The sequence below is a fragment of the Echinops telfairi genome, unplaced genomic scaffold (genome assembly GCF_000313985.2).
Source record: "Echinops telfairi isolate 266 unplaced genomic scaffold, ASM31398v2 ScPeMD7_1957;HRSCAF=2489, whole genome shotgun sequence".
NCBI lineage: Eukaryota > Metazoa > Chordata > Mammalia > Afrosoricida > Tenrecidae > Echinops > Echinops telfairi.
In genome coordinates, this window is record NW_022105855.1 from 2,397,444 (window position 1) to 2,410,473 (window position 13,030).

At 44.5% G+C, this 13,030-nt stretch overlaps 1 protein-coding gene across 1 annotated transcript in view; it reads left to right on the top strand.

The window, feature by feature from the left end:
• The first annotated feature begins 7,171 nt into the window (after positions 1-7,171).
• LRP6 (LDL receptor related protein 6) overlaps positions 7,172-13,030 on the top strand; it is a 168,821-nt gene continuing 162,962 nt past the window's right edge. The window contains exon 1 of the mRNA XM_004716210.2: positions 7,172-7,316. Within this exon, the coding sequence (XP_004716267.1) occupies positions 7,262-7,316 (55 nt within the window). The 5' untranslated portion in view covers positions 7,172-7,261. The remainder of the gene's footprint in view (positions 7,317-13,030) is intronic.

Genomic DNA, 13,030 nt, shown 5'->3' on the forward strand with positions numbered 1-13,030 from the left:
CACAGAAGCAGGAGTAGGGGATGCTTCTGAGCTTGAAGAAAAAAGAGCCAGGCATGAAGCTCACCATTTGGACCCTGAGATCCTTGTATCGAACCTCGTTCAGCCAGAAGTCAGACCGTGATGCCAGAGGAGTGGAGGAGGGTGGCAGCAGAGCAGCAGAATCGAAAGCCAGAAAAGGAGATAATGATGGGCTTCCCAGGCTGCCAAACAAGTCCAGCTGAGTGCCCTGCATGGCACTAAAGGAGCTTTAGGAGCCCTGGTGGCCTCGTGGTTATGAATTGGGCTGTTAACTGTTCAAAACCACCAGTTGCTCCCAGGGAGAACGACGAGGCAAGGCTTCCTCCTCCTGCAAAGAGTAACATTCTCAGAAACTCACAGGGCAGGGTCTACCCTGTCCCCTAGGGTCACTATGAGTCAGCGTTGACTCGATGGCAGTGAGAAGGGAACTTTGAAAACTTGCAGGGCAGAGGCCAAGGGGCCTCAAGGCTGAGATGCTGAGAACCTGAGAGGTGTGCTAGCTGAGAAGAGGCCCCATGGACAAGAGAACTGCAGCCTTCACATTTTGGACCTCAAATTGTAACATGTTCATTTCCCTGATAAACCTCAGAATCGTGAGTCTTGTCTGTGAGCTCTCTGTGACCACTGCATGAATGATCAAACCCAGCGGAGTGCCTGGGAGGGACGGTTGGTGTCAGAATAGGGCGAGAGAAGGCTGCAGGGTGGGGGCTTGTCTGACCTCTGCCTTGGGCTGGGGAGGAGTTGGATTCACCTTCCCCCTTTTGTAGTTGGAGAAGGTCAGCTAGGCTTCCACACCATTCCTGTACCAGTTTTTGTGTATTTGCTTTACTGTTGGTCTTTTCCCAAATATGTGTATATATGAACACACACACACACACATACACACGCAACATAGCGATAGTTAAAATATCCATGCACTTTTACACTTTATTTAAAGCTTAACTAATTGTGAATATTTACCAACACTGTTGCAAAGTCGTCCTAATTACAATTTGGGGGTTGTATAGTATCTTACCTGTCTACTGTTGGGGTCTTAGGTTGTACTCAGTTTTCTGCTATAAGTAGGAACAAATTTAGGCTTGGTGGGACTTGAAGTTTATATAACTTTAAGGGCCATGTGAAGAGAAAGAATACAAAATTATGTTGCTTTTGCAAATAAGACCATGAACCCCTTTCCAGGGTCCCTTCTTGGGCATGAGAAAGCCCGTATTACAGTCAAGGTACCTGAAGATCTGAAGATGAATTTTCATGAACTTCATAGTTTTCTATTTCTAATTATGAATAATCCAATAACTCAGAAGTACCACACAATCCAGCAATCCCAGCACTTGCGATATCTCCTACAGGAAAAAGAGCCCCAACATAGACATGTGCACACCTAGGTTCTTTGCACAATAATAGTCAAAAGATGGAAGCAACCTAAATGCTCATCAATGTGAGGATGGATAAACAGGCTCCACACACTGCGGCTTACACACCATGGGGTACGATGCAATATGACAGAATAATGATGAATTTGTGAAATGCTTCATAACATGGATGAGCCTGGAGGACAATATGCTGAGTGAAATAAGTCAGTCACAAAAGAACAGATATTGTTCTTTTTATCAGATAATTGTTCATTATCAAGAAAAGATTTTCACACTAAAAGAAATATTGGTTGTCATGGGTAAAGGGAAAAAAAAGAGTATAACTTTCTACCTAGAGGGTAGACACATATTACCTTGGGTATAGGAAAAGGCTATATATATATGTATACACACACACACACACACACACACAGTAGATGCATGGATAGAAATCCAGAAGCGAGAGTGGGATTATACCCACAAATAAATGTAGGCTTGACAGAGGATACTTCTATATTAATATTTACCTTTGCTTCAACTATATCCATGGATATGGTGCAACATGCAGGGGAAACACTTATGAAAAGTTATTAGAAATAACCAACCAAACAAACAAAAAAGGAAATAACCAAACACCTTGAGGAAATGACTCATGGGAACTAAGGGGGGATACTAAGTTTAATTGGCATAACATTGTTCACAAAGACAACTTTCTACATCGTACTTTGGTGAGTAGCAACTGGGGTCTTTCAAGCTGGTGAATGATCATGTAAGGTGTCAGGAGGAAAGAGGAGTGAAGAAAATCAAAGATGCATGGAAACAATTAGTCCAGTGGGTTAATGGACCACGTGAACATCAGTCTCCATGACCCTGAGATCAGAAGAACTAGATGGTGCCCAGCTACCACTGTAGATTGCTCTGGAAGGGTTCATAATAAAACAGCAGTTCTCAACTTGTGGGTTGTGAGCCCTTTGGGGGTCGAATGACCCCTTCACAGGGGTTGCCCAATTCATAACAGTAGCAAAATTAAAGTGATGAAGTAGCAATGAAAATAATTTTATGATGGGGGGCACCACAACATGAGAAACTGTATTAAAGGGTCGCAGCATTAGGAAGGTTGAGAACCATTGTAATAGAGGATTCTGGATAGAGTGGGAGAAAAATATGGAACAATAGTCAAAATTATAGAAGAGGCCAGGTTTACTGGTTGGATAAAGACTGGTAGTAACCCTGTGGTAGTCACTTAATCTGGTGTTGATTTGAGGATTAAGAGTGGAGGGGTAGAGTCTAGCCTGTCAATCTGGAGCTAGCCAGTGAGATCTCTGTGTGGGCCTGGCCTTTTCCTGAGAATTCTGGGAAATCTGGTACGTGCTCCTTGAACACTTCTCTCTCTCTGCTACTCCTAGAATACATTGCAGAAGACAAGCCACATGGATGCAACCAGACCTCCGAAGCCAGAGAAGCCACAGAGAGACCCCTGCCAGCACTGAGATGCTTTCAACGCCACTGGACCCAAAGACTTTCTATCCACTGGCTTGTGGTTGTCCTGCATTTGGTTTATTGCATGTGTTTCATGAGTCCAAAGAGGACTTTATAGATTGGTATTGGACATATGGGCTAATATCGGACTTATGGACCTGATCTGGACTGGGCTGGGTTGTTTTCTCAAAGTTCAATTGCTCTTGTATATAAATCTCTCTCTTGTACACATATGTGTGTCAATGGATTTGTTTCTCTAGTCTACCCAGACTAACACAAAACCCGTATCTCAGTTTTCATCCAAACAGTAGACAGCTATATAAGGTGAACAATAACACTTAGAATAACCAGACATTGTAGAATAAAAGACATGCATTACATATTACATAAAGAATAAAAGGGCAGCAATTTTCCAAGGACAAAATTTAGCAGGGTTAAGAAAGTGGAAGAACGAGAACAGGAAACACAGGGAGGAAGTGGAATACGTGATATGACATTGTAATTCAAGGAGGGAAACTGTCATCAATGAGTGAAACAACATGTGTATGAATTGCTGAATGGAACATTGATTTTCCTCTGTAAACCTTCACCCCCTAAGCAACAAAGCATAGCAATTTCATAAATATGTGGGAGCATGTCCTATTTTTCTTGTCTATTATTCTCATGGGTTGTAAGTTACTTTGACCTCATTCACCCTGAAGGAGCTGAGAAAGAAAGGAAATGATCATTTTTGCCTTTTTTTCTTTTGGATACCTGGTGAACCTGTTAAGGAGCCCTGGTGCAGGCGTGGGCTCTGCATTGAACTGCTAATCACAAGGTGAGCTGCTCTGTAAGAGCAAGGTGAAGCTATCAACTCCTACAAAGATGTAAAGCTCAGAACTGACTTGATGGCAGTAAGCTTGTCCGAGTTTCATTGAGCGGTTTACATATTACCCCTTTAATCCATGCCAATTTTGTGTGTCGCGTCCTTTCACCACAGTTATTCAATCAGTATCATGAGCAAATAATTTGAGAAGCTGGACAATATGAAGAAAAGCATGTCCTCAAGATTGGAGGAAGACTCGTTGCAGCCTGCACGATGCAAATGATACAAGCTTGCTTGCTGACTCAAAGCACTTACTGATGACAATCAAATCTTCAGCATGCATTACATACTACAAAAAGAAAACCAAAAGTCTCACAATTGGACCAATAAGCAACATCATGATCAATGAAGAAAATATTTCAGTAGCTGAGGATTTTATTTTACTTCGATTCACAGTCACCAGCTATAGAAGTACCAGTCGAGAAGTCAAACAGCGGCTTGCATTGGGTGAATCTACAGCAGAAGATCTCTGTGTCAGAGAGCAAAGCTGTCACTTTGAGGACCAACTAGTGTTCTCAGTCACTTCACACACAGGCAAACGCTGGATAATGAATGAAAACGGCCAAAGAATTGCTGTATTTGAATTATGGCGTGGAAGAATACTGACTATACCATGGACTGCCAGAAGATTGAATGCCTTTGTGTTGGAAGAAGTAGGAAGAAAAAGGGACCAGTTCTTGGGAAAGGACATCACGCTTGATAAAAGATAAGGGCGGCCGAAAAGAGGAAGTCCCAGTGGCTGCAACAATGGGCTCAAACATACCTGTATTGAGGATGGGGCAGGACTGGTCAGTATTTCATTTTGTTATAAGGCAGGCTAGCCATGAGTCAGAACTTATTTGATGAAACCTGACGTCACTGGCTAAAAGTGAGGAGGACTTGAAGCACCTGCTGATCAAGATCAAGCAGTACAGCCTTCAATATGGATTGCAATTCAATTTAAGCAGGATCAAAATAACATAATGATGAATGAGAAAGGGTTGAAGTTGTCAAGGGTTTTGTCCTGCTTGGAAGCACAATCAATGACATGGAAACTGCAGTCAAGAGATCAAAAGATGCATTGCATTGGGGAAATCCGCTGCACAAGACTCTTCAGAGTACAGAAAAGCAAGGGTGTTACTTTGAGGACCAAGGTGCACCTGGCCCACACCATGGTGTTTTCCATTGCCCCGTATGCATGTGAAAGTTGGACAGTGAATAAAGCAGACCAAAGAAGAAATCAGTGCACATGAGTTGTGGCGCTGGAGAAGAATATTGGAAGAACCATGGACAAACCAATCTGACTTGGAAGAAGTATGGCCAAAGTTCTCCTTAGAGACAAAGATGGCAAGACTTCCTCTTACACACGTTGGAGATGTTGTCAGGAGAGACCAGGCCCCAGCAAAGGACATCATGTTTGGTAGAATAGAGGGGCAGCAAAAAAGAGGACGGCCCCCCCAGGAGATGTATTGACACCGTGGCTGCACCAATGGGCTCAGGCATAGGAAAAGGTGAGAGGATGGTGCAGCACTGGGCTGTGTTGTTTCTGCTGCTCATAAAGTTGCTAGGGTCGGAACCCACTCCATAGCCTTTAACAACAATGACGATGACGACAACGACAACCACAAGCCTGGGGGAGTATTGTGCCCATTTTACAAATGAGAAAACTATGGTGGAATATGTTTCCATCTCAAACCAGAGTTCGTCCATCTAGGTAGGGTTTGAATCCTGACCCACAACTGGTTCCAAAGCTCCTGCCATTCCCGTCTAACTCATGGTGGTGTCCCCACAGTCTCATGAGTTTACAGTAATCCCTGTCCTGGCTGTGGATGAAACACCTGTGAATGCTCTGTTTTGAGGCGGCCAAAACACAAAGCCTGCAGAAGCCCGATAAAGTTCTTGGAAAAAAGCAGTGTAAGTCACCGGCAGCCAGACTTCCTCACGGGAGCTTAAGAGAAACTGACTTGGTTGTCCCAGTCCTACCTGCTCACAGGAGTGTGCTGCTTCCACAAAAAGGGAGAGTCTGAAGTCCGAAGACCTGGGTTGCGTACAGGTTTCTTTACTATTGGAATGGTCTTAGGTGAGTTGTTGCACTCGGAGGGTCTTGCTGTCCGCCCCTGGGCATGGATGACAATCGTAAGAAACCCAGCCCTTCCCCAGGGTTCCTTTTGAACGTCCAATCTGATACGGTGTATACAAGCACTCGGTGAACTCCAGCGACGCAGAGATATTAGTAACATTTTGGAGTAACTCCATTTCCCCCTCCACCTGCCCTCAGGCAAGGGCGTGTGACAACTAGGCTGCTGCACCTGATGGCTTCATTATGGTTAACTCTTGGCTTGCCTCTGCCAAGACAGACCTGCCACGTGATTTCAGGGGGGGTGTCTGGGTCTTTACACTTGTAAGTCTAGCTGTAGCAGTGACTGAAAAGCCAGTGTCGGAGACTGAAGAATCCTTCCCTCTCTAAACTGGGACTGGTCATTGAAGCATGCCGCGTATTCATTAGGAAATGCAACTTGTAAGATCCCGTGGATTGTGCCTGCGCTCTGTCTTAGGTGCTGACGCATTGATCTTGGAATTTTATCTGTCAGTTTAGACATTTTCAGTTCTTGCTCGTCTTCTAGGGACAGTCTGTTTTCTGGAAAGTCACGGGGATGGGGACCCCTCAGTTTTTGAGTTGTCGCTGAAACATCCTTTCAACAGATCGGCGCTTAAAGTTGGTTTAACCAGCATTGCATTTTTTATTTTCCAGAGAGGGAAGGATGCTTAAACCGTTTCCAATCTCCACGATTTGAGCTCATCCCCGCGTGACGGGCTCTGCCACCGCTCGTGGAGCGTGGACGCGCGGCTCCGTCGCCGCCAGTCCCCAAGCCCTCTGCCTGAAGGGCCGGGTGCCTTCGCTCTGGAGCAGCACCTGGCTCGGCCGGCGGCCGCCGCACAAAGAGCCGAGCAGGCGGCGGCCCGGCGGAGCCGCAGAAAGTAGTCCCGTGCACGCCGGCTCCAATGTTGTTCGACGTCCCTTCACGCCCTCCGCAGGGAGGGACGAAGCAGCCGACCCGGGAAAGAATCCCATCGGAATGCGCCGCCACACCGCCTTCCCTCCTCCGAAGCGTCCGCGTGAGTCCTCGCGCGCTCTCCCGTGAATCCTGGGATCTCCAAGCAGCGTCTGTGCGCGCGGCGCCCCCGCCACTCTGTATGACTTCGCTGGAGGGAGCTCGCCCGCGCGCAGGGAGACGGTCACGGCGGTGCGTGGCGGCGGCGCCGGCCGTATCCCTGCGCCAATGCGCGTAAGGCCGAGGCTGAATGAGGAGCTGCGCGGGGAAAGCCGGGCGCCCGGGGAGGAGGCGGCGGGATGGAAGCCGGCAGTGGCGTCGCGCGAGCCCGCGGCCGAGCGGCGCGGTAGGGCGGGCGGCGGCGTGCGCGGAGCCTTGACGTGCCCCTTTCTTCTTTCTCTGGAAAGCTGGGAAGCATGAGCGTGCAGATCTGCCGCTGCGGCGGCCGCCCGGGCTCGTCGCCTCCCCTCCTTCTGGCCGCTCCTCGCCGGTGAGAGAGGAGAAGGCGAGAAAGGAAGATGGGGGCCGTCCTGAGGAGCCTCCTGGCCTGCAGTTTCTGTGTGCTGCTGAGAGGTGGGAAGAGGGGGCACGGGAAAGTTGTGGGGTTTGCGGGGCGGCGGCCTGCTTGTGTGGGGTTGGGGGGGGAGGAGGAGAGGCGGCTCGGGAGCGGCCTGGTCGTGGGGAAGGAGGACGGGGCCTGGGCGAAGGGCCGAGCGCACCGCCCGGCCGGAGAGCAGAGCCCCGCGAGCTCTCCGCGCGGGCTGCCCGCCGCGGGGACCCCCATCCCCGGCCCCGCAGAATGGCTGGGAGTGCGCTCTGCCCGCCCGCGGCAGCAGAGCCGACGGGCTTTGTCGTCTTTCGGTTTTTAAAACGCGTGAGCCCGAGGGGCTTCCAAGTTGGGTTTTCTCCCTCGAAGCCCCCACCTTCTCCGGGTCTCATGGACGAACTTTCCGGGCGCTCAGTGGTGGTTTCTCCCAGGCCTTGTTCCAACTCATCCTGGGCTCTCAGGATCCTGGGGGAGAGCGCAGTTGGAAAGGGACTCCAGGGTGAGAGGTCGAACGTGTCTGCCTTGGGAGGCTTCGGAGCGCCGGTCCATTATGAAATAGAAACGTTACCCTTTAAATCCTGGCATTCAGGGCAGGCCCCTATTTTCGGAGCCTGCAAGCGTACAGTTGGCACCACCTAGGAGAGGGATTCTTGGGGGAAAGGGCCTGCCCGGCCTGGGACCCCGGTTATCATTTGCTGATCCCCCCGGGGAAGTGCTTGGCACTTGGGTGGGTAACACTTGCCCTTGTGAATACTTTGTTCCGACAAGCAGCCTTAATTCGGCGGTCCCGTGGTGTTTTGAATTGGCCTGCGAAGTTGACACTTGCACTGCGACTTTTATTTTGTGACAGTCTACAGAGGTTGTTAAGTGGCCCCACAAGATTTTCGACCGTTTCCCAAACTTCCTAGTGTTGGGAAGTGGTGCTGAGTCTGCTGCTGTGGAACCTGTACCCCGAGGAATTTGGAGAGTACTGATAAAGGCTTGTCGCTTTGGTGGTGGTAGTGCTGTTAGTAGTGTTTGTTGTCAGCTCTTTTTAGGTCCAAGACCTCTTGGATCTAGGGAGATCTTAAACTGCCGTTGAGCAAGCTAAACTTTAGTTCGGTCCTCCCAAACCTGCCAAAGTTCACAGAACAAGACAGTAACTAATGCTTTTGTGCTGTGTGTGTATACTCACTTTGGATGATAGTGATTCATCATTTTGTGTCTGAGGACGAGTTTTTCCTTTACCTACTCTTGTAGCATTATTGCTTTTACATACATATCTGCTTATCCTTAATAATTATGACTCACTGTGGGCATATTCCCAACTATTTCCACATGTACACAAACTCCAGAGGGACAGTGGCCATTTAATTTTCATAGCAGAGAATTTGATACAGTGTATGCGAATGAGAGGCTTAGTTAGTATATATATGTATTTTATTAGCGTATACCGCCTGTTAAGAGGATTTTGCTGTAATTGTAAAAATTATTTGACACAATAGATGTATTTTTTTTAATAAATAAGAAAAGAGGTGAATAGCATTAACAAATATGAGAGTCAATTGTTTGATTAGGATCTTGCAGAAATCTAAATCTGTAATCTGGGATCTTCTGGGTGTCGATTGTATTTCTTGGAGGGAAGGGTGTGATGTAAATGGCATTTGTTTATTTTAACACCAACTTTGAGCCACTGTTGGGTTTGTTCATCACTGGAGCTTGGATAAGTTGCAGTTGAAGTAATATGATTTGGAGCATGGTGTCATGTAACAAGACCTAGAAGCAGTAATAAATTGCCTCATTTCTACTAGCAAAAAGAATTTTCCAAAAGTGGATATCTCCTTTTACATGTAGCATAATAATGGGATAAGATGACCTTTAAATTTAATTGTACTTAACTGTGAGTTCATATTTGAACTAAAACTTGAAACTGTCTTTTGATGGAAAAGATTATATTGTTCATAATTTGGATTCTTTTCATCCTGTGTTAAAATAGTGACACTTGGCTAACCTTGGACTCAACAGAACAAAGTGCAATTTATTGCTTTAAGTACTTGTTTTTTCACAGAAGAGTTGGAGTTTCAACATTGAGGAGACAAAATATTCTGGGAGTTCTTTATCCTTGTCCTTTTAAATCAGTAGTTGAAAGTCAGGACATAATGCTGCAGTCATTCTTGCTGTATCCCTGTTCCTAGCTTGCAGTGGCAAAGGTAATGGAAAAGTTTGGGGGTTTCAGTCCTAAAATCGTGAGCTTTAACCCCAGGCATCACCAAATAAGTCTGTGATTCTGGATTCAGCTTCTCTGGAACTCAGTTTCTTTGCCCTTACTGAGTAAGGGGTAATAATAAATGTCTGACTGTCTTGCAGAATTATTGGGAGTACTAAATGAAATAATGATTTTAAAGTGCTTTGGAAATTCTAGGAAGCCCTGGTGGCTTAGTGGTTTTGAATTAAGCTGCTAACTGCAAAGTCAGCAGTTCGAAAACACCAGCTGCTCAGCAGGGAAAAGATGGGGTTCAGGGTTGCTACCAGTTGGCCTGGATCGATGACAGTGAGGTTTTTTTTTTTAAATGCTATTTTTGGTTATGGTTTTTGTTTGTGCACATAGCCCCCAATTCTGGAGATTGGAGATTCAATTTGTATCAAAAATATACCAAACTAAACCTATTGCTGTCCAAGTTGATTTCTGTTTACTTGACCACTGTGCAACACAGAATTACCCCTAGGTTTTCTAAGATTGTACCATAATATTTATGGGAACCAACTGCCACACCTTTTTCTTGCAGAAAAACTGTCCCCACTTTTGATTAGCAACTGAGGGTTTAAGCATTGCTCATCTGGGGCTCCTTCTTATTTGTATGAGATTGCCTAATAGAGATAGTATGGAGATTGATCCCTCTAGTCTAACTGCTTCATTTATAAGATGAGAAGCTCAGACTCAAAACAGTCATAAATCGATCAAGATTTCACAGCTAATCAATGACAGAACCAAATACAAACCAAACTCCTTGCCGTTGAGTTGATGCTAACTCACGACAGTCCCACCTGTACCTGGGTAGTACTCTTCCGTTGGATTTGGGGTGTCATTTTAATGGCCGTAGCTGGCCAGACCTTTCTTTTGTAGTAGTGCTGAGTGAGTCTGAGCCACAACCTTTAGGTTAGTCATGTACTAAAGGTAGAAGAGGACCTGTTCCTTCTTTTAGCAAATGATAGTGAATTTTTACCTTCTATTAGTCTCTAAGAATATGAGTGAGCGCAACAGATAGGGTCCCTGCTCTGCAGAACTCACAGCCAGGGTGCTATCATTACCATTTTCTTATTTCCATCCATGTACCTGTTTACCTTGACTGGAAAAGATACCTCTGGTTTTCTAGAGGAAATATTTTTGATAATATTTAAAGTTTTTGAATACCAGTAATGTATAATCAGTGTATGTACAGAATCAACCACACAACAAAAAACAAAGTTTACTTCAAGAAGACTTTAAAAAAAATCATTTTATTGGGGGTGCATACAACTCTTATCATAATCCATACATACATCAATTGTGTCAAACACATTTGTACATTCTCTGCCCTCAACACTCAAAACATTTGCTCTTCACTTAAGCCCTTGGCATCAGCTCCTCATTTTCCCCACCTCCCTCCCTGCTTCCCCCTCCCTCATGAACCCTTGATAATTTATAAATTATTATTTTATCTTATCTTACACTGTTCGACATCTCCCTTCACCCACTTTTCTGTTGTCCTTCCCCCAGGGAGGAGATTATATGTAGATCCCTGTAATCTGTTCCCCCTTTCTACTCCACCATCCCTCCACTCAAGAAGACTTTTATAGTTAAATAAAAAGGCTTTGTTATTATTATTTTTTTTGTATCATGGTAATTGGATAAGTCGATTCTGGTTCTGAGTTTGCCATTAACTAACTAGCTGTGTGACTTTGATAAATCACTTAATTTCTGTATTCTTTATTTTCTTCATTAGGCTAATAAATCCTTTTGGAGAAGGATAATTCTTATTAACACATTAAGAAAAATACTGAGGTAAAGAGATCAGTTCTACATTTAATTCAGTAGTTCCTAAATTTGTCAGTGAACTTTTAAAAAACATTCATTCCATTGAACCACTATTTCCAGAAACCCACTTGGGGAGGACTTGAACCAGATATCCCCAGAGTATTAGGTTGAAACATGTGAATTACAGATCTGGCATACATAGTTCTGTAAGCTTTTTTTTTCATCCCTGTTTAACTACCTGGCCTTGGTTTTGCTCATTTGGCAAGGGAATAATTTGGTTATGAAACATTAAGGTTTCAACTCATTGTTAATCAGCAGGACTAACAGTAATTTCCCATGGGCCAGTTTTTCAGAAAATAGTTTTCTTTGCTTTAATTGGAGAGTTCTCCATTTGTCTTAACTGAAATACTGTTTTTCTTATAGCTCTACCTCGTTAAACTATCAGACATCACTTCTTTATAAAATATCTATTGAGGCTCTGTGAAAGAATATATAAATGGAAAATATGTGAATGCTGTAACTGAATAATTTGAACACATTGGAAAAAGTACTTTGGGTTGTAGCATTGTTTGTGCTATGGGTAAATTAACTCTGAAGATCCCAAACTCACCATATTTGTCCCCATTCCAAAAAACCTGACAATATGATAATCATGGAACAATATCTTCACTATCACACACAAGTAAAATTTTGCTGACGTAATTAAAAAATTGCTTTAGCAGTACATTGTCGGGGAACTACAAGAAATTCAAGTAGAATTCAGAAGAGGACATGCAGTGAGGGATATTATTGCTAATGTCAGGTAGATCTTGCCTGAAAGTTGGGAGTATCAGAATGATGGTTACTCATATTTTATTGATTATAACAAGTTATGGATAACTTGTAGAATGGGAATTCCAGAACACTTAACTGTGCTCATGTGAAATCTGTATAGACCAGCAGGTAGTTTGAAGTGAACAAGGGAACACTGCATGGTTTAAAAGTAGGAAAGGTGTGCATCAGGGTTGTATACTCTCACCATACTTATTCAATCTGTATGCTGAGCAAATAATCCAAGAAGCTGGACTGTATGAAGAAGAGGAACACAGCATCAAGGTTAGAGGAAGGTTCATTAACAATCTTCGATACACAAAAGTTAAAACTTTGCTCGCTTGAAGTGCATATTGATGAAGATGAAAGATGAGCCTTCAGTATGTAATATACATTAACATCAAAGAAACCCAAATCCTCACAATTGGATTAATAAGAGACATCAAGATAAATAGATAAAGATTGAAACTGATAAGAGTTCATTTTACTTGGATCTACACAAATCTGCTACACAAGACCTCTTTAAAGTGCTGAAGAACAGGGGTGTCTCAGTTTCCATCCGTCAAATAAGGGAAATAACTGTACATATTGCATAGAGGAAAGAGTCCTGGTGGTGTAGTGGGTTACATGTTGGGCTGCTAATTACAGGATTGTTGAGTTCGAACCCATCAACCACTCGATAGGAGAAAGTTGAGACTTTCTGCTTCGGCATAGATTTGCAGCCTGGAAACCCACAGGGGCAGTTTCTACCTTATCCTATAGCGTTGCTTTGAGTTGGAGTTGGCTTGAGTGCAGCGAGTTTGGCTTTTTGGTTTATTGCATTGGACAAATCTGCAGCAAAAGACCTCTGAAGTGTTAACAAAACCGTCACTGAGCTTATATATCATGTTTTACTTACCCATTCACCTGTTGAAGGAGATTTAAGTTGTTTCCGCC